General features: G+C 45.2%; 1 protein-coding gene across 1 annotated transcript in view; it reads left to right on the top strand.

Annotated features, from left to right (window-relative positions):
- PDE10A (phosphodiesterase 10A) overlaps nucleotides 1-25,102 on the top strand; it is a 268,184-nt gene that overhangs the window by 235,626 nt on the left and 7,456 nt on the right. Inside the window, 5 exon segments of the mRNA XM_070796500.1 lie at nucleotides 1,034-1,189; nucleotides 9,774-9,946; nucleotides 17,962-18,073; nucleotides 21,805-21,885; nucleotides 23,438-23,526. Of these exon segments, the coding sequence (XP_070652601.1) occupies nucleotides 1,034-1,189; nucleotides 9,774-9,946; nucleotides 17,962-18,073; nucleotides 21,805-21,885; nucleotides 23,438-23,526 (611 nt within the window).

Here is a 25,102-nt window from a genome sequence, read left to right as displayed (position 1 = left end):
GCAGAGTTTTAAATGGCAGCATCCAAGCATTTTTTCCTATTGTTTTGTATAAGAAATATAGAAACGGACATTCCAGTGTCGCCAAAACGTCCCTCAACGAAGCACTGGTTTTTGTGGTCTCTCTTCCCTGGTAAAGCCGAACTGTACTGAAGGGCGCAGATGAGGCCAGCTGCTGTCGTTGCCCTCGTGCCCTAGATAGTGGACACTTATCCTATCCCCCGAAAAGGGCGTAGATGAGGCCAGCTGCTGTCGTTGCCCTCACGCCCTAGATAGTGGACACTTATCCTGTCCCCCGAGAGCCCAGAACATGAGATGCAGTTAAAACATAAACGCTGATCTGACCTTTTCCCTCACAAGAAGACAGGGGCACTGTGAGGCTCCACTGATTTACAGACGTGGAGCTGGTGACACACTCAGAGAGGACGCGGGCACCCCTGTCCGTTCATGCCCTGCTGTCTAGCCCTTCCTTGGCCACCCAGCCTCGAGCTCGGGGACCGGAGTGCCTTCACCCCAGCTGTGCCACTCCCAGGCAGACCTTCCCGGTGGCCACGCTGTCCTCTCCGCATCGGCCCCAGCGGCCGCTGTGAAGGCCCCAACTCAACCCCCTTCTCTCCTCCTGCTCCAGGACTCGTGACCCTGCAGAGAAAAGGAGCTGCCTGCCCCATGCTTTATGATTTCCTTGTTACAGTCCTCATTCACGATAACCATACCAGCTAGAATTTAGTGTCCAATAGATTTTTGAAAGAAGAATGGAAACTGCCTTCTCCTTTTGCAGATTCACTTTATCTGTCCTTCTCTGGAACCCTTGCTTTAATTTGCCCGCACTTAAACACTTTTTCCCAGAGCTCAGCAGGAAACCTCAATAGTAATCTGGCTGTCAGAGTCAGCCGCAGAAATCAAAGTGGTTAAAAAGGAGGCTGGATTATCCGGCATGGCCGCTGTTCCTGAAGCCGGGGGCTGCATCCGTGACAGAAGTCAGCGTGAGAGCCCCGTTTCTTTGTTTTGAACGTCTGTGCTGTGTTGTCTCTTTAAGCGCAAAGGGCTGCTCATCGCGTGTCTGTGCCACGACCTGGACCACCGGGGATTCAGCAACAGCTACCTGCAGAAGTTCGACCACCCGCTGGCCGCGCTCTACTCCACGTCCACCATGGAGCAGCACCACTTCTCGCAGACCGTGTCCATCCTGCAGGTGAGCCGCCAGGCCCGTCGCCTTCTGAGAGACTCCTGGCTTCGGTAGTTGGGGCCCTCTTTAAAAACAGCAGCCACATTTTACTGTAGAACCGTTCCTTAGAGTTGTTCTCAGATAATCGTGTTGGGTTTTTTTTTTTTTTGAAAAAAGGCTCTTTTTTGAAGATTTATATATATATATATTTTGTAACCACATTCGGTTTTTAAGTACCTTATACCCCGAGGCAAATGAACTATTTCACATAGTTCATTTAATCTATGTGGATTGTCATATTCTACAACTAGAATGTGCTGACCAACAAATCTCTAAAGTTAGGCAGGTAAGATTTTAAGTGCATTGAAGTTCTTTTTTTCCTTTTGTGTGTTTGTAATTCTATTGCTTTTACGATGTTCTTAGTGACTGCACTGGACGCTGCCAGTTCTCACATCACAGTGAGATGCATTTGCTTCTTCACTTAAAGCTTTTCCTCAAACTCATCTTTAAGTAGCTATTAAAAAAAAAAAGTAGCTATTACCTCGTAGATTTGATTTCCATCACAATTTTTAAAATATGCTCTGTGTTTGATTCAGAATAGTGGACCCCGTTTCCTCCTCTCAGTGTTAGCACCTTGAAGGAGGAAGAGATACCTCATTAGGTCCCCTGATTATGGGTCTGGTTACCGGAAGGATTCTGAATTTGCAAGAATGTGAGGCACCCCCGGCAGGACCTCAGCAGCAACCGCTGTGGTCACCTGCGAAGCAAAGGGTGTTTACCGCTCAGGGCAGCCTTCCTTCCTGGAGTAGCCCAGGCCCCCGCCCACCCAGGGCTGGTTTCCTCCCGCCAGCTTCTCCAGGGGGCTCCTCAGTGTTCCCCTGCCCCCGTGCCTGGTGGTACCACACACCGGATCTTCCCGAGCCCAGCAGACTGTGCCTGTCCACGCTCCTTTTCCTCGGGGCTGCCAAGGTGAACGTGAGCCTGCTGGAATGCAGGTGCTCCTCTGACTCCCTGCTGGGGAAGGGGAGAGGTCTGCCCGGCGGCCGGAGCCGCGTCCGACGGGGGCCAAACGTCCCACCTGTCCCCAGGCCGGTTCTGTCCCCGAAAGCAACAGGGAGTCACCATTCCTGATGGTCCCTGTCCTTCATTTTGTTAAGTGATGTACGTACGGATGGATGGATGGTTTGGATGGACAGGTAGGTAGATCCATATATACCTGGAAATTTAAGCAAGATGAAAGATGTTTATGGATATGTGTGGGTGTGTATGTGTTTGCATATATGCATAAAATATAGATATGTGTGTACCTATATATGTGTGTGTATAATAAATGTGTGTTATAGGTATGCACATATATATATTAAAACACACACATACTAAAATGAGCTTTCTGTAGGCAGATATTATAAAACTTTATGACAGTTTATACCTTCTTTGCCCTTACTCATCCTGTGAGACCATTTACTTGTACAGGAAGAAAGGCAAATGCCAGAGATGACGTCAGCATGCTTTCGCTTAGAGATATTTAGGCCTCCTCAACCCCGTGTGCTTCCTGAGTCCTAAGTGAGTTCATGCATTCGGCTGTGATGACATCTCTGCTATTTAAATCTGCCAGTGAATTTTGATAACCTTCATAAAGTTTCTTCAGAAAACCTTTTCTAAACATAATAGAATTAGCTTTTAAAAAGGCCAGGGTTGCGATGGACTGAAACCTGACCTGACTGGTAACAGCAGTGATACCAGCGGGGCGGGGTGGGGAGGGTGTGACCCAGGCAAGGAAGACTGCCTCTGTTTTTTGCCATTGAAGGTGAAGGTGGTGTCAACGGTTTATCTCATTTTCAGCAAATCCTCAGCAATGTGGGGACTGCATATTACATAATGCAGTGTTCCCAGAATGGTCAGAACATGGTCACTGAAACTCAAGGCAGTGAATTAGTTTCAGTCAAGCTGTTGAGATCCACAGACTTGTTGGGGGGCATTAGATTCCAAGTATTAGAGAAGGGATTTCGGTCACTGGTTAGGTATGTTTGTGCATTTGCTCTCGTGCCGGGGTCCAGCCCCGGTGGATCCAGGGAATTCGAAGCGGGGACGGCGTCGGTGAGGATCAGGAAACAACTGCTTAATTAAATGTTAATTAAGGATATAAAGAGTAATAGAATAAGGATAGCTCAGTAGGAAAATTCAGTGAAGAAAAGAGGCTGAAATAAGGATAGCTCAGTGAGGAAATTCAGTGGAGAAAAGAGGCTGAATAATTCAGCTAGAAGGTGAGAGAAAGAATGACATGGGGAGACCAAGTTTTGGTGAACAAGGCCTGCACTTTATTTTCCAAAGTAGTTTTTATACCTTAAGTTATGCATAGAGGATAATGGGGGAAGGGGTAAAGTCATGCAGCAAGCCAGACTTTCTTCCTGCAAACTTATCATATGCAAAAGCTTAGGTGATTTGCATCATCTTCTGGCCCGGAGGCCTGTTAACATTTTAAGAAACTTATTTTTCTCTAAAGGTGATTATTCCAAAGTCAGGCACCAGCCTCCCTCCAAAAGCATTAGATAAAGTTGCATTCCTATAGGGCAAAGGTGTGGTGGGCTCAATCAAGAAAAGAATTAACTCAAGGGTCCAAGGTTACAAACATTAAAGCTACTACTTACACCAATTATATTAATCAATACACTGCCAGGGACACAGCAGGTAAGGGATATGGAGACTTAGCGGCAAACATTGGCCCAACAAGTGAAAATCCCTTCACCAATACAATTTCTAATCAATCTTTTAACTGCTCAAAAGAATCTGTGTTTAGACAGTTTAGAACATCTCCTGCCTCTCACAGTTGGGAGGCTCTGAACAATCACACGTGGCCGGAAAAACCTATTCAGGCAGGCTAGAGGACTTCCAAAGGAGTTTGTAGGTTGAAACACTGTCAAACCCAGGAATTTTATTAACTGGAGCTGTAAACTAACTCTTTTTTCAGAGAGAGGTAGTGGGGGACAGCCCCCCGTAAAGTCAGAGGTGTGGGTGAGAGCACAAAGCAGAAAGTAGGCAGACTCTGGTTTGGGGGGTAGATGCTCGAGAATTTCCAGGGGAACTCCTGAGGCTCGATCCCGCCTTTGCTTATGCCGAGCCTCCTTCCTCATGACCTTTGCCATGGGCGGAGCTCGCTCCCAGCACTCTCGTGTCTTTAGAGAAGGTGCGCTCCTCAGTAGAGGACTGGGGTTGCTGGCTAGAGGAACCAGGCGTGGCCACAGGCTCAGGCATATCCTGGACTGACCAGCACCTCCTATGCAGCTGTGACTGGGGAAATGGCCGGGAATAGACTCATGGCCCCACCCCCATGGGCAGGAGTATTTCGGAGGGTTTTCCTTCGTGTTCTGGAGATGTCTACCCTGCTGATTTTACATGCTCCTGAGTTTTCCTTCTCACATCCATCCAACTGCCTCTGAGAATTCCTGCCAACAGCAGACGTGCCTCCTAGCACAGGATTTAGGCCCGGGGTACTGTGAGAAGGGCACCAGCCCCTCCCCAGCAGCACGAGAGGGAGGCAGGACCCCTGCCCTCTGCCCACCTCCTGCGGCCCCACCGCCCTCCCAGGCTTGCCTCTTGGCGTGTCCACCCGGGACCCGCTGAGGTTCTGCCTCCAGACGCTGGACTCGGCGTCCGCGCGGCCGGCCGGTGTGCTTCTTCCGCAGCTCCTGCAGTGGTGCCTTGCTCACCCATCGCGCCGCAGTGACCCTGGCAGGGTCGCCCTCCCCGCCTCCAGTCACCAAGTCCCGCCAAGTGTGAGTGTGGTCAGGAGGCTTTCCAGGCTAAACAGTTAAGGTGACATCCTCGGGTAATGGTAAAAATGCCCCCGTCCCGTCACTGAAGCATCAGACGGTGCTTCCTTAGTAGACACGGACCGCTCTGGGAGCTCTGTCTGCCAGTGACCCCTATAAGGAGCGGCTCTCCCCGCGGCCTCTCGGAGCGCCGCGCAGGCTTCTTCTTCTTCCCCATCACCGTGCAGACCTCAGCGGTCCTGCGACGGTGCCCTCCGGCCACGTGGCTGGAGAGAAAGCGTTCACTCTGACGGATAGGGGAGCTGCCCACAGGCCTTCTCCAAGCCAGGTCTGTGCGTGTGCGTGTGTGTGTATCAGTCTTATTCACCCCAAGGCTGACTTTTACTGGGCTGCCGCACTTCCTTAGTAGACAATCTGGACAACGGGGGGTGGGGGGACACGGGGAAGAGGACCCCATGTGACCACAGCAGCACTGATGCACAGAGAGACTGAGCCAGTGGCCTTGACAGCTGACCTCAGTCCAACCCCCCCACACACAGTATTATTCGTGGTACAGGTCGGGTATCCGTCGCAGAACGGGGGGCCGGCTGGTGTCTGCCGTTCACCCTTGTCGGTATCTGTCCTGGTACAGGGGGCCGGGGGGGTGTCTGTCCGTCACCCAGGCCCACACGTTCATCCGTGAGGAGGGTGCAGGGAAGCTCCCTCCCCGCTGGACGGTGTAGGCAGGAGATCGCGTCAGGAATGAAGGAGGAAGTCTCAGCGCACCAGGAGAGAAGAGAGGCTCCCGTTCTCAGCGGGGCTGAGCCACCCTGTCTCAGTGGCCCCGGGTCTGCCCTCCAGTGATGGAGCCGGGCCGTGTGCAGGCCATGGGCGGCTGGACAGAAGCGCCCGCTGGCATCCGCGGTGGACGCTGCACGGGCCCCTCTGGGCACCACAGCCTCCTGCGTGGCCAGCAGGGACCTTCCGCGGGGATGTCCCAGAGTTCACCGTCATTGGACGCTGTCGGTCTGACTGCCTTTTTCCCCTGGTGACCACCGTTTCCCCAGGCTTGTGGGTCTCAGGTCTGCCTTCCATGTATATGTCTGAACATGTTATTCTCCTGTTTTAAAATTGACCAGTGGGTGCCAGGACGTCAAGAATAAAGCTCCTTTCTTAACTGATAGGCAGTCCTTGATGAACAGCCCCTGCCCGTTCCAGAACCATTGTATCTACCAGGCTTCTGTGGCCCCATACTCTCCTGACTCTCTGCCCTGTCCAGTTCCCACTTTCTTTCTTTCAAGCGTCTCCTTGTCTTCAAGGGTCAGCTCAGGCATTTCCTCCTCCAGTGAAATCATTGTACAACGTCTCCACACAGCTGGGGCACAGGTGTGTGCCCCTTCCCTCGGCCCTGAGCCCCCCAGATGCCCGCAGACACCTCACATGTCCCGGAATCTTCTGTCTGTGAGTTCAGCGCGCCTCTCCCCTGCGTGGTAAGCCCTGTTCATTGCCGCCGTTGCGGGCCTCTCCCGCGTCTGCTGACACGGGCACTGTGGGCAGCATGACGACTGTGGACTCGGAGTCGGAGAGGGCAGAGCAGTGTGGGCGCAGTGTGGAGACTGGAAGCTGCCAGCTTTCATTTAGGGGGAAGCGAGTACATACGTGTCCTCAGGACAGAGCGTGTAGGTGGCTCAGTCATGGAGTCAAGTGGAATGACTTCAGGCATGGAGTCTAGTCTGTGTGCAGAGTGACTGAATAAGCTCCGTTTTCTTATCTAAAACGCACCCATGTGTTTTTAGTGTTAGAATACTAAAGCCATTTTAATGCTCATTCACTATTCCTTTATTTAATATTCATAATAATGTTCATTTTAATATTAAAAATGTGTTTCATAAGAAGATGTTAATGATTGTTTTGAATACTGAAGCTGCCCTTTTTCTGTCTTTCTCCTTCTGTGAATACCTCGTGGTGGGTACCCAAAAGCCAGCATTTTAGAAACCAGACCAATTAGGGAGGATTATTCTTATCACTCAGAAACCTGTCTCACTATTCCATTAATCTTAAATTGCCTAGTGCTTGTGAAACATGTTTAGGTTTTTAAAACATCACCTTTATCCCAACATTTTGGGATCCTGTGACATTTTCATGAGTTTTTCTAGCAGTAGCATTTCTGTGACACAGTCCATCTGCAGTATGTAGAATTTATTGTTGTCTGTTGCAACTGTAGCAAAATTGTTGTACTTATACTCAACACTGTCCAGACTTACAGGCTACAATGTGTTAGTTTATTACAGAGGTTAGCTGAAATCCATCCTTTTCTACATATGAATCCTAAGTAGAGAGGAGGTCTCTGGCCGTCCCTTTCGCTTCTGGACATGTAGGTTTGTTTGCTTGTCTCTCCTTCTCTCTCTCCCTGAAGTCTGCCTGCAGAAGTTACACTGCTAGATTTTACCATCATCCCTGTCAGCACAGGCACTGTCTCATCAGCTCTGTGCTGTGCTTAGTCGCTCAGTAGTGTCCAGCTTTTTGTGATGCCCTGGATTGTAGCCCACCAGGCTCCTCTGTCCATGGGATTCTCCAGGCCAGAATACTGGAGTGGGTTGCCATGCCCTTCTCCAGGAGATCTTCCCAACCCAGGAATTGAACCCAGGTCTCTCCCACATTGCAGGCGGATTCTTTACCGTCTGAGCCACCAGGGAAGCCCTCATTTTTAGGTATTTCCAATAAACAAGAATTTTGCACTTAATACATTTGCTTTTTATGGAATCCGGAGAGACAGGTATTATTATTCATGTCCATTTTCCAAATAAGAGTAATGCACATCCAAGAGGTTAAGGTACTTGTTCATTGTCACACAGCTTGTAAGGAGCAGGAGGATATTAACAACCAGAGGTGTTTGACTCCAAAATCTGTGTTCTTAATTACAGTGCTCTTACGTTTCCTAGTATATGGTTGATGCAGTTGGCAATTAAACATCAAAATAAATATTGTATATTTTTTAAAGCATCGTTGTTTTGAATGCTGGACGCAATTAGTTGCATCATTGACTTTTTTCCTTCCAAAGTCCCAGAATGCACCAGCCTCTGCCTACTGTTCCCACAGTAGTGATTCATAATGTGGGGAGAGGGGGCAGGACTGCTGGAGAGTGAGGTCTGGGCTGGCTTTCTTTAGTCAAATAAAAATGTCATTAGTGTTTCAGCAAACACTTCATTTTAGCTATATATCAAAGATTTATTGAAATTTTATCATTTGAAAGTGAAATCATGAGTTTGAAAGGGGTTTATAATTTTAGACCGTTCTACAGATACCATCGTCAGAACAAGAGCCGATTATAAGTAACTCCGTTGTTGGGTCGTACCATTGTACCATAGGATAATTTAAATATAAATGTAATACCTTAACAGTAAATAATTCAGAAAGATTCTGATAACTGAAAATAAATGGAGAACACACAGCCTTATTTCAGAGTAATAGGAAGCAGATGATGTCTTACTGAGGTATCTGATTTTGTAAAGAAATGTACTTTAATAATTTCAAGTTTGTAACATATTTTATCAGTGAGTAAATATAGTTTAAGACAACTGGAAACAAAAGTCAATTTATAGTACAATTATGAAAGCGTTTGTCGCTCACTCGTGTCCAACTCTTTGAGACCCCATGGACTATCCAGTGGAATAGACTATACAGAGAATTCTAGTGGAATTCTCCAGGCTAGAATACTGGACGGGGTAGCTGTTGTCTTCTCCACGGGATCTTCCCAACAGAGAGATCAAACCCGGGTCTCCCACATTGCAGGCAGATTCTTTACCAACTCAGTAGTAGCTCAGTATAATTATGTTGACTAATAAATCATTAAAAAATAATTGATGAACCCACAAGTTGAATCTCAACCTTTTTTGTTTGAACAGAAATGCCACATTTTAGTCTCAATTGCAAATCAAAACTTAAAATTCTGAGGGAAATTATTGGAAAAAGGTTGAAGAGATTCGCATATAGAAGAATAATTCTGAGGAAATAGAATCCGAATGACAGGTGTTTGGTCTTGTTCAGGGTGGTGATCTGCTGTGTCCATGTACCGTGAGGACAAAAAGCGGATGGCCTTCCAGTTTTTGTGCCTCAAGGATGTGTGTTTTATGTAGAAGCATTCCTGTCTATAGGGAGAGTTTTTAATATGCCTATGAATTTTCCAGTACTGGGACATTTTCTTCTATGGTACAGAGTACCATTTAAAACCTAGTAATATTCACTAGGCTTGCAGAAATGGACAAGGGTGTAGATGATTTTTTAAGCCCATTAATTTCTTCTACAATATGAAAATTACCAAAATTTTTAATTAGTGTAAAAGGAAAATTCTTTCACTTAAGTATTTTATATATTCCAATCCTTTAATTACTTACTGGAAATATCTCCAAACTAGGTATATATTTAAATTGCTGGAATTCTGTGGTGGGAAATGTTATGTGGTTTAAATAGTTCATTTAAGTGGTAGCTTCATTGTTGTATCATAAGGAGAAACCAAAACACTGATTTCATTGGTCATTTCAAACTGTCCTTTTATTCCACCCAAATGTGTCCTGAAAGCGTTAGTCACTCAGTCGTATCTGACTCTTTGTGACCCCATGGACTGTAGCCCGTCAGGCTTCTCTGTCCATGGAATCCTCCAGGCAAGTTTACTGGGGTGAGCTGCCATTTCCTTGTCCAGAGGATCAAACCCGGGTCTGCATTGCAGGCAGATTCTGTTCGTGACCTAAACGACAACCAACTGTTGTTTCCTGGCACCGCCTGTGTTGCGAGGTGGGAGCCGGTGCTTGCTGTCGGCGTGTGGGTGTTTGTGCTTATGTGTGTTTGCTTGTGTCTTGCCCTAGTTGGAAGGACACAACATCTTCTCCACCCTGAGCTCCAGTGAATACGAGCAGGTGCTTGAGATCATCCGCAAAGCCATCATCGCCACGGACCTCGCTCTGTACTTCGGGAACCGGAAGCAGCTGGAAGAGATGTACCAGACCGGGTCGCTGAACCTTAATAACCAATCACATAGGTAAAAAGCGCTTCTGAAAGTTCAGTAGCCCAGGCAGTGCTATTTGGAATAAATGTGTATTATAAAACAAAAGCGTAATTTCAAATTTATATTTGAAAACAGAAATGTAAATGGAATTTTTGCGTTTTTTGTTTGTTTATTTTATGTGCATTTTATATTTACTTTGGATATTTCATTGCTTGACAAGATCGCTGACAGTGTGTTGTGAAGATAACTAAACTACCAATTGGAATTTACACTGGTCGCATAGGAGTGGGTACTGTCAAAGGGAAGTCATTTTGCAAGATGCCTCTCCTCAGATTTATCACAATCCAGCATTTGGTCATTGACCTCTCAGACTCAGAAGCAAACAGAAATGGATTCATCAGAATCCAAATCCTATTCGCCAAGCCAGTGTGACTGATGTGTAAGACTTGCGTTCCATGTTACTAATCTGCAAACGTGTGTTGTAGCTGCACACGTCAGAACATTGGCACTCAGTGTGGTCACAATCTTAGGAAGCTGAGTGGCCATCCAGAGTCTGTTTGAACGTGGAGTCAAAACAGAGAATGAGGGTCCTTAAATGCTCCAGTGGCATCAGGCTGAGGTGGCTTGATTCCTTTTTTTCTGAGAAGGTGTGACTTGCCTGCTGGATTCAGGAATGCATCAGGTCTTTTCTTTGTGAGCCTGTCCACCCGTCTGTCCGTTAGATCTCAGTCCGTTGGCTAAAACGCCTCTTGCCCTGGCCAGCTTCTCTTTCTAGGACTTTGCTGTTGCAGGGTGCATATCTGACCAAGTCCATCTCAAGTGATACATCTTTAGACCTGGGAACACTTGCTTATCGGTTCATTCCAGTCTTGCTGAACTTGAATCCACTCTTTATTCAGGTGCTTTGTGTGCCCTACTCTGTGATCCATTAAGGTACTGGTCCTAACGTTTCTTTCCAGAGGAATCTACCTTTAGTTTTTAGAAGCAATTTGCTCAGGGGTCCCAAACACAAAACTTTATGTTTACAAATAACTACAGACAGATGCATAGTAAACCTAATCTCCTCAAGAATATGATCATCAAACGTTTTACGGGGAGTCACTTTGAGGAAAAGAAATGCTTAATTTCTTAGAGAGTCTTAGTTTCACAGAGTCGTCTGGGCGTGTTGCCGGGAGCCTCTCAGGATGGTGGGAGCGTCCGTGTCACACAGATGCCCGCTCCTCCGCCTGCAGCCTGAGGAGTGCCAAGCAATTTGCAGTTCTTCATATGTCTCTGCCTCTGGCAGATTTCATGTGTAGTTCTTGTGCCAAGACCTGTAGGAACAGGTGTTTATTCACAGTTCTCTCTCTTATGGCAATTATAAGATTAGAGAAATATGCCCGACATTACGGCATCCTTCAAGTTGCTGAAAACTCTGTGTCTTCATTGTCTTTAGGTTACAAAGAAGAGCTGTGTAAGTAGGATCAAGTTTCTTGCACATGTTTTTAGCAAAATGATTATGATAATAATATTATTATGAAATAGAAAAATTTTTAAACGTAATTGCAAATGATACTATGCTTGGTGCATCATGCATGTATCCACGTTAGTGGTGTTTACTGTACAGTTATGATGACTGAATAATTTCGGGGTGATTAGTAACTTTAAAGATAATGCATATTTGTTTTAACAGTTTAAAGAGTGCAGCCATATACAAGAAAAGTAATAATAGAGCCATCCGTCAGTGTGTCGGTGGGGGAGGCATTCGTTCCCTGACCCCTGCAGATACCAGAACACTCTTGCTCAAGCCCTGATACAGAATGGCCGCGTAGAACTGATAGCGTTACTGCCCTATCCGCACAGCATGGATGAGAAGCCCGAGGGTGCCCTGCTTCTGTCTGTGGCCCACAGCGAATAGCAGGCTTGGTGTGGTGCCATCCCATGCCTTCCCCTGTGTTTATTCGCGGCTGTGTGTTTGTGCACGAGCCTATATTTTTAAACAAAAATGTGATCGTAAAGCTTCCTCAGTCTCTGGGGTTGGCTCATTAAACCTTCTTTCTATTAATCAAATGTTTCTGGAATTTTGCACTATTATCTATTAATCAAATGCTTCTGGAATTTTGCACTATTATTAATTCTGTAACCAATTCTCTTATCTACTGTCCTTTATAAATATATAGGTCATATCACATATGGTATTAGAAAATTTTCTAAAAGAAAATTAAATTTTCTAAAAGAACTGTAGAAATGTACACTTCTTCTAACATAGGCTAAAAGCCATTTCTCTTTGAATACACCATTCTCTGATAGATGCCTGCATTCCAGACCTTTCCATGTTTGTTGACTGTTGTTCCTACTTCTGTTTGTTCACAATTTGTGTATTTTCTTTGTTGGATTCTTTACAATTTTTCACAAATCAGTTCGCATTCTAATTTTTGTTAAGGATGTTAAGATTTTCTCTGTCATGTTACATTTTCTTTTAAGTGTCTTTCAAAAATTTTATTCGTATTTTAACTGCAAAGAAATTAAATTTCTTGAGTCCAAATCTGTCATTTGTTTTTTTCAAATCCGGCTTCCTGTCTTGCTTATGAAGGCCTCCCCTATCCTCAAAGGAGTGTAAATTGTGCTTAAATTTTTCTCTGCATATTTTTGTAATTAGATCTTAATGCTTCTGAAATTACATTTTTATGAACAAAACTTTATTTCTTTCTGATGAGTTGAATCAATATCATTCAATTAACAATCTGTTCTTTTCCATTGAATTGAAGTTTTCATATAGACTAGAATACTTCTTTTGACTCCTTAAGCCATTTAAATGTTAATCCTCAACTGTGGTCATACTATTTTGACTATTGTAACTCTGTTAAAATTTATCATACATACGTGGCAAGATAATTTTCATCTTTCATTTGCTTTCCAAAAATTTCATGGAAATTGGTACTTAATAAATGAATTTTTATATTTTTATAAGAAAAATTTCAAACTTAAGAATGGTAGAAATTATGCTGAAATATATACTAATACCCACATTCAAGAATTATTAACATTTTAAAATACTTTTTGCCTCTTTTTCACTGTGCCATTTCCGTATAAATTACACACATATTGACCCTTTATCCTCTTCATAGTGAATACTTATAAACAAAAAGAACATTCCATCAATCAGGTTTGTTTTCAATTAAAAATATCCACCTTGGGATTTTAATCGCAGCTCTATTGCATTTATCTCTTCACTTGTAAATGAGAGTATATTGGCTTCTTATCCAAGAGCATTGCTGTGACTTTTTAGTCTTGAATAATATTTTATATGGTTTGTTTGCACAGATCCTATCACTTTTTGTTAGTAAAATTATACTGGTCATATCATAGATTTTATCACTTGTGAATGTATTTTTCCCATTTTTAATGGAAATACAGTTTCCAGTATTTAAAAAGTTATGAATTTGATATATTTCTCAGTTTTGCTTCATGTGTTTAGAAACTTCATTAGGTGCCTAGACATCTGTGTATTTCTTTTGTCTTCTCCACGACTGAGCCTCGTGTCGCTATGAAGGTCTCTTTCATCCTGATGGTACCTCTCGCCTTAAAGTTTTCTGTGTCTCGTAGCCACACCAGCCTTCCCGTGCTTGCTTCAGTTCAGTTCAGTGGCTCAGTCGTGTCCGACTCTTTGCGACCCCGTGGTTTCATGGGGTTCTCAAGGCAGGAATACTGAAGTGGTTTGCCATTCCCTTCTCCCGTGGACCCCGTTTTGTCAGAACTCTCCGCCGTGACCCGTCTGTCTCAGGTGGCCCTACAGGCCATGGCTCATAGCTTCGCTGAGTGAGACGAGGCTGTGGCCCATGTGGTGAGAGGGGCTGGTTTCCTGTGACTGTGGTCACTTAACGGCAGTGTTTTTTCCAGCCCTTTACCGCCACACTGCCTGCATCTTTGTGTTTAAAGTGTGTCTTGTCATCAGCGTAGTTGAGACTTTCAATCGCTGCTTCCTTTAGGACTCTCTGTTCCTTGGCTTTTAAAAAAAGATTTTTTTTAAATTAGTATTGGCATGTAGTTGACTTAAAATGTGTTAGTTTCTGCTGCACTGTTGGTGGAAATGTAAATCCCTACAGCCATGATAGACAACACGATAGAGTTTCCTTAAAATTGGAGTAGGAAATGGCAGCCCACTCCAGTGTTCTTGACTGGAAAATTCCACGGATACAGGAGTCTGGCGGCTGTAGTCCGTGGGGCACACAGAGTCGGACACGACTGAATACTCACGCACTGCCTCTAACGCTCCTCCTACTTTCTTTGTCTCCACTTGTAGTTCAGTCGCTAAGTCGTGTCCAACCCCATGGACTGTAGCACGTCAGGCTTCCCTGTCCTTCACCTTCTCCCTGAGCTTACTCAAACTCTTGTTGGTTGAGTCAGTGATGCCATCCAGCCATCTCATCCTCTGTCGTCCCCTTCTCCTCCTGCCTTCAGTCTTCCCCAGCATCAGGGTCTTTTCCAATAAGTTGGCTCTTTGCATCAGGTGGCCAAAGTATTGGAGCTTCAGCTTCAGCATCAGTTCTTCCAGTGGATATTCGGGGTTGATCTCCTCTAGGATGCACTGGTTGGGTCTCTGCAGTCCAGGGGCCTCTGCCGTCGCCTCTGTTCACACCGCTGTGCCCGCCCCTCTGGATGCCGGTGTTCTCCTGCAGGCCTTCTCAGCAGCCTCCCCCACACAGGTCTTCAGCCCGTCCTCCGCTGAGCACTTCTGAGGGGCGTCTCTGAAAACGTGGCAGGTCAAGCTTGTACCCTCAGCCTCCAGGTGCTTGCCGTCAGAATGTTCCCGTCTGTCTCCAGACTCAGCAACAAGCAGCCCACGCCCCACCTCCCTGCTGTGTTTCTGCCGGACTGGCTTTCCTGCTGTTCTGCAACCACTCAGCGCTTATTCCCGAGTTAGGACTTGCACACTGTCATCGCCACTGGACTCTCACTCGTCTTCATATGTTTGCCTCCTTTGAAGTATTTTTCTATACACTCATTGAATGAAAATTTTCTCTTACCTTCTGCTTTTCCCCACTAGAAGATTACTCCTACAAGTTCAGTTCAGTTCAGTCACTCAGTTGTGTCCGACTCTTTGCAACCCCAAGAACCGCAGCATGCCAGGCCTCCCTGTCCATCACCAACTCCCGGAGTTTACCCAAACTCATGTCCCTTGAGTCAGTGGTGGCATCTAACCATCTCATCCTCTGTCGTCCCCTTCTCCTCCTGCCTTCAGTCTTTCCCAACATCAGGGTCTTTTCAAATGAGTCAGCTCTTCGCATCAGGTGGCCAAAATATTGGAGTTTCAGCTTTCAGTGAACACCCAGGACTGATTTCCTCTAGGATGGACCGGTTGGATCTCCTTGCAGTCCAAGGGACTCTCGAGAGTCTTCTTCAACACCACAATTCAAAAGCATCAATTCTTCTGAGCAGGGCTTATTTTACTCATTTCTAGAACCGTGTCTGACACATACAGGCCTTCAGAACTTTTTGGAATAAATGAATGTGGTGAACTGCACCACCCCCCCACCCCTCGAAGCTACCCTCCTGGAACCGTCAGTAGTAGAGGCGTCACGTACCGGGCTCTCACTGCAGTGTTCTTAGTGAGGAGGACAGGCAAGGTCATGCCAAGAGCACAGTTGGCATAAACTCCATCCCTTTCAGAGTTGGCTATCAGAATGCAGTATGAATTAGGTCTCCATGCTGCAGTCCATGGGGTCACAAAGAGTCAGACATGACTGAGCGACTGAAGTGAGTGAGTCACCAGTTAGGCCTATATCCCATTCATAGACAGAAATAACACAATTCCGATTCAGGTTAATATTTCCAGGAAACCATCACTATCCAATTAATTTGTCATTAACAGTAAAAAAAAAAAAAAAAAAGTAATTTTTTAAAGGCATTTAATACAGATCTTATCTGTCTTGTTTTTATTTGTTTGGTTAACAGTAAAATACTGGTAAATTTTTTTTTCTAAGTACTTTTGACAGTGAAGTCTGAATGATAAGTAGGTTATTATCCTTTCAACCCCAATGGTAAGGATGCTGCCTATGGAGTCATATCCAGGGAGAGAACTGGTTCACATGCTTTCTAGTGCCCATTTATGTTAACATTTTTTCCTTAGATTTATGAGATAAGAAATCTTTCTTGAGATGAAGCTTATTGCAATATTTATCCAAAAGAAATGAGTGCTGATTCTTTTGTGTGAATGTAGATTGAATGAGACTGAATTATTTAAGTCTCATGAAATAATTATTATTATTTTTATTATTATTATTGTTAACAAAATAATAGTATTTTTCATGTTCTGTTTCTGTTTAAATGAACTGGCCTGTTACGCAAACAGAAAATACAGTCATTGCTTTAGAAGCCCAAATCCAGAAATAAATATTCTTCCTGTAAACCGCAAAGTCCTTAGGAAACCACCTCAGCAAGAAAACGTGGGCTTTCTGATCATTTTAAGGGGTTTATATCTTCACATGACATCCATTTTGGGGTCACAGGGTGAGTACACGTTTTAAGTCTCAGTGACATTTTTAAAGTCATCTAGACTGCCTGTTAGATACATGATACCCACTTGTCCTTATGAAAAGTAAGGTTGTAGAAGAGATTACTAATGCTGTGCTCAGTCGCTCAGTCATGTCCAACTCTTTGCAACCCTGTGGACTGTAGCCCCACAGGCTCCGCTGTCCATGGGATTTCTCAGGCAAGAATACTGGAGTGGGCTGCCATTTCCTTCTCCAGAGATCTTCCCCACCCAAGGATGGAATCCATGTCTCTCGTATCTCCTGCATTGGCAGGTGGATTCATTACCACTGAGCCACCTGGCTAATGGGCTGAAAGAAATTGGCTGATGGAAAGTATTAATGCAAAACCTCACAAGTGCTTGGCACCAAAACATGGGTAATAGACAAAGCAGGGTCTCCCAGAGATCCAGGAATCTTTGCTTGAGGGAGCACCCCTAAATCAGAAGCTCCAGCCAAGCCTCTTGCTCTGCTGTGAGCCTTGGTCAACAGGCTCAGGCCCCAGGGCAGCCCTTGCCCACAGATGGGGTCTGTCTGCACCCCTCCAGGAAGACCAACGCCCTTGAGCAGCAGCAGAGTCCTCAGACTCTGGAGTTTAGGTGGGAGGGGCAATGGCAACATCTTCTCGCTTGTTACGAAGTTTTGTGTCTTTCTCCATAATTTGCCTTCTATCATTACGCAATTTGCTTTGTAAAAGTTTAAGTCGGTATATTAAAAGCTCTTAATAGCTAGCGTGTAGTGCCACACTTAAGTGTAGTCTTCATATAGGGTGACCCCATGTCATTAGACCAAACCCATTACAATTACACAGGGGGTGGGTATGTTTAAATACTTTTTAGGCAATTTTTACTTGTCCTCTAGAGGAAGGACTGAATGAACCATATTTGGGGGGTGGGACCTAGAACACATGGTGGTGAGTGCAAAGCAATTGAGGAAAAACAACTTCCTTTCCTTGGGGATGTAGAGTCTGTACAGCAGTGGGCGACCCTGCCCTTCTCTGCAGGTGAGGCGGTGAGAGAGCCTCTGGGAATCTGAGTCCTCTGGCCGGCCCTGGGCTGTCTACACCTCGAAGACATCGTTGCACTCATTTGTGTCTCACATTCTCCTTCTGTAAAGTGAAAGGATTGGATAGGCTCCCCCCCCCCCCCCCCGCCACAAGGTTTCTTTCCACTCTAAAGTTTCACAATTCCATGAAATTCAAAATCTGGTTTGTGGCAGTCAGGTATACCAGGGATTTAGAAGGTGTCAGGGCCAGGCCAGCATGACATATTTCAGCAGGAAGCAGGAGCAGAGTATGCACTTCATGGAACTAGGGAGAGCAGTGACCGGTGTTCTCACGATTAAAGCGACACCATCCCTTAACACTGTCCTTTCTCTCCTTTCAGCTGCATCTGCTCTGAAAAGCTATCTTTCGTCCCCGCTGCATGCAGCAGTGCCAGCCTGAAGCCGCGCTTGGTCCTGAAACTGCGGAAGTCTTCCTAGCTATTCTCATACCTGTGCAAACGCTGCGGTGACCAGTCTTGTCTCGTTGTGTTCTAGAGACCGTGTCATCGGTTTGATGATGACCGCCTGTGATCTTTGTTCTGTGACAAAGCTGTGGCCAGTGACGAGACTGACGGCCAACGACATATATGCAGAATTCTGGGCGGAGGTACGTCCTGGGGTTTCATATGAACGCAGACGATGTCAAGAAGTGAGGAAAAATTGAGGGGATATTAAATACAGGAATAATGTAGTAACAGTAGCTGCTCACGTTGCTGCTGCTGCTGCTAAGTCGCTTCAGTCGTGTCCGACTCTGCGACCCCATAGACGGCAGCCCACCAGGCTTCCCATCCCTGGGATTCTCCAGGCAAGAACACTGGAGTGAGTTGCCATTTCCTTCTCCAATGCAGGAAAGTGAAAAGTGAAAGTGAAGTCGCTCAGTCGTGTCCGACTCTTAGCGACCCCGTGGACTGCAGCCTACCAGGCTCCTCCGTCCATGGGATTTTTAGGCAAGAGTACTGGAGTGGGGTGCCATTGCCTGGTAGTACCTTAAAAAACCCTTTTGTTTAGCCTTCATACAGGTATAAAGTCAGAGCGTCCAACTTGGATATGTGTGTAAATCCTGATCTCCACTGAAACGGTTCAGGAACTGATTCCCTGAACAGCAGTGCAGCAGTTTTCTTTATTTAATAGCCAATCCTTGTCATCCCTTCAGTAATGATCAGTGGTCATCCCTTTTATGGCCACTAGAGAAAGTATTAAGAGGGACCCACATAGGCTGTATTTGCCTGCAGCAAAAAATTTGAGGGACTAATGATGTACCATAGACACCTGCGATTAAATTGTGAATATGCCAAACAGTCAATTAAGCTGCAAATCATGAGTTCCACGGGAATTAATTCATGAACTCATGAATTCCTGACATATGAAAAGCTATGTAGATTGCTTTTATGAATACCTTTTCTTGACTGAATTATCTAAATTATCAGAAATGTGTCTTTGCTCCTCAGTTTGCTCTCTGAGTTGGTCATGAATAAGTAGGATATAATTCTCTTGTTCAAATGAACCCACAGATACTTAGATCCCTGCATATTAAAAATAAGTTTATGGAAAAATAAACTATAAAATGTTTGTGCACCTCATTTGGGTAGAAGAAGTCAAAGTAAATTTGGAGGACAAAGAGTTTGGTAAAAACCATAAACCTCATAGTTTAAATCTCATCCAATAGAAGAACAGATATAAAAAGTAAAAAAAAAAAAAAAAAAACAACAGTAAACCATCCAGGTAATGATGAATAGAAATGGTCTATGATGTTGGTTTTGTCTCATAATAGTAATACCAAAGAAGTTTTTATTGAGTGAGGACCACAGGCCTTGGGTTGATTATACTGAAGGTATTGTTTCTATACCAGCTTCCCTGGTAGCTCAGCTATACACCTTGTATATGCATCCTCTTGAATGTTTCTTTTTAAAAAAAATTTTATTGTGTGTGTGTGTCAAAATCTAGTTACTCTCAGACTCAAGATTGTTTTTAAATGTACATGTCTGAGCTGTAATATTTGACTTTATTATCACAATCAGCTTAATTTGCGTGTGTGTCTATACCAGTAACATAGTTAATGCTATAGTACCACATAAGAAAGCTTGTCTGAAGCTTCCTTACTGTTTTGCAGACACTTTGATTCATTTAGCAGTGATATACTTCATACCTTAACAACTACATTTGTATTCTAAAACATGAAGCAAAAGGGGACAAACGTGTCGATTTCTTTCCCCTTTCTATTCCTCGTTGGTTAAGCGGTGCAGGGGTTAGGCACAGCATTGGTTAAGGGGTGCAGTGGTTAGGCACAGCATTGGTTAAGGGGTGCACAGAGATTGACCGAGCTCCCGTTAGGCTCACAGATGCCATCTGCAAGGACCTCACCGTCCCAGAGAGGAAGCAGAGCTGTAGTGCCCAAGCCTTGCCATGGTTTCATAGATGTTCATGGAAGTCCACGCTGCCCTCCTCCCCGCCCCACCCTCTCCCTTCCGTCAGACCCTCACCAGCTCTCGCCTGGATTACTGCAACATGTAGCTGGGCTCCTTGCCTGTCTTCTAGGATCAGTGTAACAGTAGCTAAGAGTGTGGGGTCTTTGGTGTCACGCTGTCTGAGATGAACATCCCACCGTAGTGCTGATGCTGACACCTCGGGCCAGCTTTCTGACCCATCTCAGCCCCAGCTGCCACTCTTGCTGCTTCGGGACAAGTTCTGTTTCCCAGCAACCGCCTGTCTCCCCTCGCTGTGGTGAAGACAGAAGTGGCGAGCTTGATGCGCCAAGCCCACAGCCCCTCTGCGGCCTGGGTCCCTGACTGTGCTTGCAGTTCCATCCGCCTGGAGCCCCCCGCCCCACATCCCCGCAGCCGTCCCCCCTCAGCCCCGACACCCCAGACCACACGCATGCACGGGCCATCCGTCCCGTGAGGTGTTCTCCTTGTCACATCAGTGTTTGTTGCTAGGTGCCTGTACGAATCACTGCTTATTTAAAATCTTTGTATGTCTCGGGGCTTGTGAAATCCTTGAGGGGGCCTGGTCATTTTCATTCCCTTAGGGCAGAGAAGAAGAAAGTATGAGAACTAGCGCAGTTCATGTTTAAACCAGTAACCTCAGAGCAGACCGCTTCCAGTGACTTTACGTAGTTAAGACAGTGTTCTGGTCCTGTGCTCACACATCCTTAACGAGGGCTATGGTCATTCGTCCCAGGACCCTGTCTTAGCAAACTCAGGATGCTTTATGCTTCAGATTTCTGAAAACAAACACAACAAAATAGTCAAAAATATTAATAATTAAGAAATGCTAAGGACTGAATAATCTTTAACCTTAAAAAAGAAATAAAAAGAGTAAGGTAATTTTTAAATCTGTAAAATGGGGATAATAATATCTAACTCATAGTATTTCATGAAGACCAAGTGACGTAATGTTTATAGTGGCCCTGATACTATACATCTTCAGTAAACATCTATGATTTTAACCTTCATGCTGATCTCTAGCCAGTTATATTGTGTCTTTACTGACATGTTTTAGCAGACTGCTCTTTATTCTTGATGGGTCAGTATTCCTCTTTAAACTCTGGCTTCATCTGTCTCGGTGCGTGTGAGAAAATCATCTGAAAGAGTGAGGTGAAGGCTGTGAGGTTATTTCATCCTTGCTCTTGTGTTCCTCCTCACACACACGCGTGTTCCTCCTCACACACGCGCGTGTTCCTCCTCACACACGCGCGTGTTCCTCCTCACACGTGTTCCTCCTCACACACGCACGTGTTCCTCCTCACACACGCGTGTTCCTCCTCACACACGCGTGTGTTCCTCCTCACACACACGTGTTCCTCCTCACACACACGTGTTCCTCCTCACACACGCGTGTGTTCCTCCTCACACACGCGTGTGTTCCTCCTCACACACACGTGTTCCTCCTCACACACGCGTGTGTTCCTCCTCACACATGTGTGTTCCTCCTCACACACACATGTGTTCCTCCTCACACATGTGTGTTCCTCCTCACACACATGTGTGTTCCTCCTCACACACACGTGTTCCTCCTCACAAACACGTGTGTTCCTCCTCACACACACGTGTGTTCCTCCTCACACACATGTGTCCTTCTGGTATAACTTTCACCAACTTCTACAAAATGAAGCAGAAGTGATGGCTGGGTTTCTGGTAATTCAGCACAGGAGAGGAACATGAGGATAAAAACCCACAGTAGTACATTACATTTTTATTATTCTGACATTTGTGTGGTCGTTAGCCAGAAATATTATTCATTTTGAAAAACTTAATGAACAGAGGGAACAGCATGTTAATGCTGACGTTTTATAACTCTGCGTGAAACTGAGAGAGCCTGGTTTCCCCCCGTTTCTCCCAGGGCGATGAAATGAAGAAACTGGGAATACAGCCCATTCCCATGATGGACAGAGACAAGAAGGACGAGGTCCCGCAAGGCCAGGTATGGGCTGTGTGGTCAAGTGGTCGTTCACAGTGGTCGACAGCGGATGGGGGTAAGAAGCACATGCCAGCTGACGGGAGCTGGAACCCGCTGAAGTCTGCTCCATTTAGATGCCCCTTGATTGGGAAGTCCTAGCTAGATTTAAAGGCTTCATAACTAGCCTTGTCATCACTTCTTTCTACAGATAAAATTGCAGTAAATTACAGGCTTTCTTTTCTTACTTGAAATAGAGGAGATGGATGAAGTTGAAATGTTAATATATTTTAGCAAACAAAAAATACTTTTTCATCAAATGTACTTTCATCAAAATTTTCATTTTTCAAAATACTTTCATCAATATTTCATCAAAAATACTTTCATCAATACAAAGATATTTTTTGGAGAATAACATTATAGAGTTTGGTTAGGTCTGCGTTTCCTAACAAATAATGAATACTGTTTCAGTACATTTTGAGTTTTGTCTTACTGTAAACTGGCACTCATTATTTTCTTTTCAGGTCTTACAACATACTTTGCATTAATTTTTGATGCTTTGAGAGCTCTAGGGCCTTCTTAACTTTGCATGTATGCGCCTGTGGTGTGATACATTCCTTTGATGATGGTCTTTTAAAACTATCAATCTTCTGACGTCACGATAAGGATGTTAATTACGTCTCTTGGCGGGCACCAGAGCAGCATGGGAAGGTGTGATCTGCTCATCCTTGTCGCTCAGGGGCACTTTTCTCGACTCCTTAGCCAGCTCCTCCACAGGAGGCTCACTTTCCTTCCCTGTCTGGCTTGCACCGACGTACGTGCCATGCCTGTTGAGAGTGTATTTTGTGGTTTAGTCCTGCTTTGACATTGTAAGAGTCCTGTCCCATGCTGAGAGAATATCTTTACCTTTATTTTCTTCCACTTATTTTTAATTTCATCATTTTACATTTGATTGTTCAATTTTCGGAATTCATCTTGTAACGTAGTTAAGAGAGGAAGCTGACAGTATTAGCTTTTCCTTGGAGGCAGTTGAGCAGTGACCCCAATGGGATTCTTGATAAGAGAACTGAAAATGCCGTCAGAAAGCGGACTTTGTTCTCGTGTGATTCCATTAAGAGCAGTGCATTTTTTTGCCAAAATTCCAGATCCATTTATAGTATTAGTGAATTTTAAATAAGATATTTCTGCGATCAGCTAGTATTTTACCAAATACATTGCTTCTGACTTGTGGTTATTGTGCAATTATTCTTTGCCATTTAGTAAAAGACTCCTAATAATAGGTCATGAATTACAACTGATCTATAATAAGAATCCCACTGAATACCGTACTTGGGCTTTAAAGTAGCTTCTTTTTATGATTTAAATTTTTTATATTTTATATTTTGAACGTATTTTAATGAATTTTAAACGGTCACCTGCAGGAGTGTTCACTGAGGTAAATGTTACTTAGCAAAACCAGAGTGCTTAGATTTTCAGGTAGGCTTGAGAAGTAGAAAATTCACTTGGTGAATTTTGACAGCGCTGCTAGAATTGCTAACGTGCCGTCGTGTTTCTTGTCTGCGTTTGTGTGCTGGGCCAGCTGGGGTTCTACAATGCCGTGGCCATTCCCTGCTACACCACCCTCACCCAGATCTTCCCTGCCACGGAACCGCTCCTGAAGGCCTGCAGGTATGTACACCAGCTTCACCTCGATGCTTTTCCGTCAAGAATAAGAATCTGGGCAGCGTTTTTTGCCCCATCTAGACATGATGTCTTCACTGCAGTTTAGAGTAACTGGGCTGTGTGTTTGCCTACGTAACAAGTATAAGTCAAGAGTATTTGTTCACAAAGTTGTTCATTCACCAAAAAGGAGCCAGAAGTGTTCTTTTTTATGACTCACAGACCCCTGGCTGATGCTGTTTTTAAAAAGATGATAATGTCTTTTCTGAGCTGCTGGTTTGGAAGGGGACTCGGTTTAAATCACACAGTTTACTGTTTGAAGGGTAGAGACGGGATCTTGAATGCAATCTTAAGTTTCATTTTCTTCCCGAAAGAAAGGCAGGCCTCCAGCTGACCTGTTCTAGTTCAGATTTCTCTGTGTGCTCTCATTATCCTTTTTAAGGGCTGAACTCAGCTCAGAACCTTGGGAATTCTCTAAGATTTCATTTCACCTGAAAAGGAAATTCCCCTGGGGAGGGTGACAGGCAATGAGCAAACAGCTGTGTGTTGGCTTTCTGCAGGAGAGTGGGTATGGGGACTGTTTTTGTAACCGCTCAGCCGGAACCACACTGGGGGCTGGAGTGGGTGCACCAGACCTGTGGCCGGAAGGTTGCAGACACAATCAGAGGCTTTAGGGCTCCCCTGTCCTCTGCTGTTGAAACTCACGAACGGGCTTTTTTTAAGGAAAACAAAACTAACATGCAAGAAGATTGAACAGAGACACTGCTGTCTCCTATTTAAGTGGTCCTCTTTCTTCTCTGCGCCTGTGGCAATGAACAGAACACCCCAGCATGTTTTGTTGAGCCAAGGAAACACAGCAAAGTTAATGTGTGTCTTTTTTCCAATATACCAAGAAGTCTCTTTAGGTTTGGGGGAAATGACACCTGATGATATGGTACAGAAGCTAAAGCGTTATATTTTTCAGGTTATATTTTAGGGGTTTCTTTGTACAAAGATCTCTTAGCATTCTGTGCTTGCCGACACTAAGGTTCCCTTCTGATTTTGACATCCCATCAAGGCGGAGATGTGGATGGGGTCTCTGCAGGGTTGGACAGGGCGGGCCAGGGGCAGTCAGGCAGCAGGAGTGCTCCACCGTTGAAGGAGACCAAGATGCCCTCATGTTTGAGCTGCAGATCCTGAGAGAGACTGGGGGGCTGGGGGAGCTGAGGGTGCATTTGAGACCAGAGGCCAGGGGAGCACAAATCAACCACCTAACAAGGAAATCTCAAAGGTCTGTAGCAGGTGTAACTTGAGGTGACTTTTTAATGCCTGACGTGGTGTTCAGCGTGCGGTGTGTGACAGGCGGGGCTCCTGACATGATGTTCAGCGTGCAGTGTGTGACGGGCGGGGCTGACCTGCACTGGGCACACACTTCCACCCCGTGGGACGCAAAGGCCCGGCTGGGGGTCGTCATGGATGCCCCCTTCCTTCCTCTCCACCTGTGTGTGACCTGATGGTCCTGTCCGCTCTCCCAGTGAATCCTGACTGAGTCAGAAACTCTGAGCATGGGCTGTGTGTTCGCCTCCACAGCCTGAAGCTGGTGGGA

The sequence above is a fragment of the Bos indicus genome, chromosome 9 (assembly GCF_029378745.1).
Source record: "Bos indicus isolate NIAB-ARS_2022 breed Sahiwal x Tharparkar chromosome 9, NIAB-ARS_B.indTharparkar_mat_pri_1.0, whole genome shotgun sequence".
Classification (NCBI taxonomy): domain Eukaryota; kingdom Metazoa; phylum Chordata; class Mammalia; order Artiodactyla; family Bovidae; genus Bos; species Bos indicus.
This window is presented reverse-complemented; position numbering and strand designations above follow the sequence as displayed.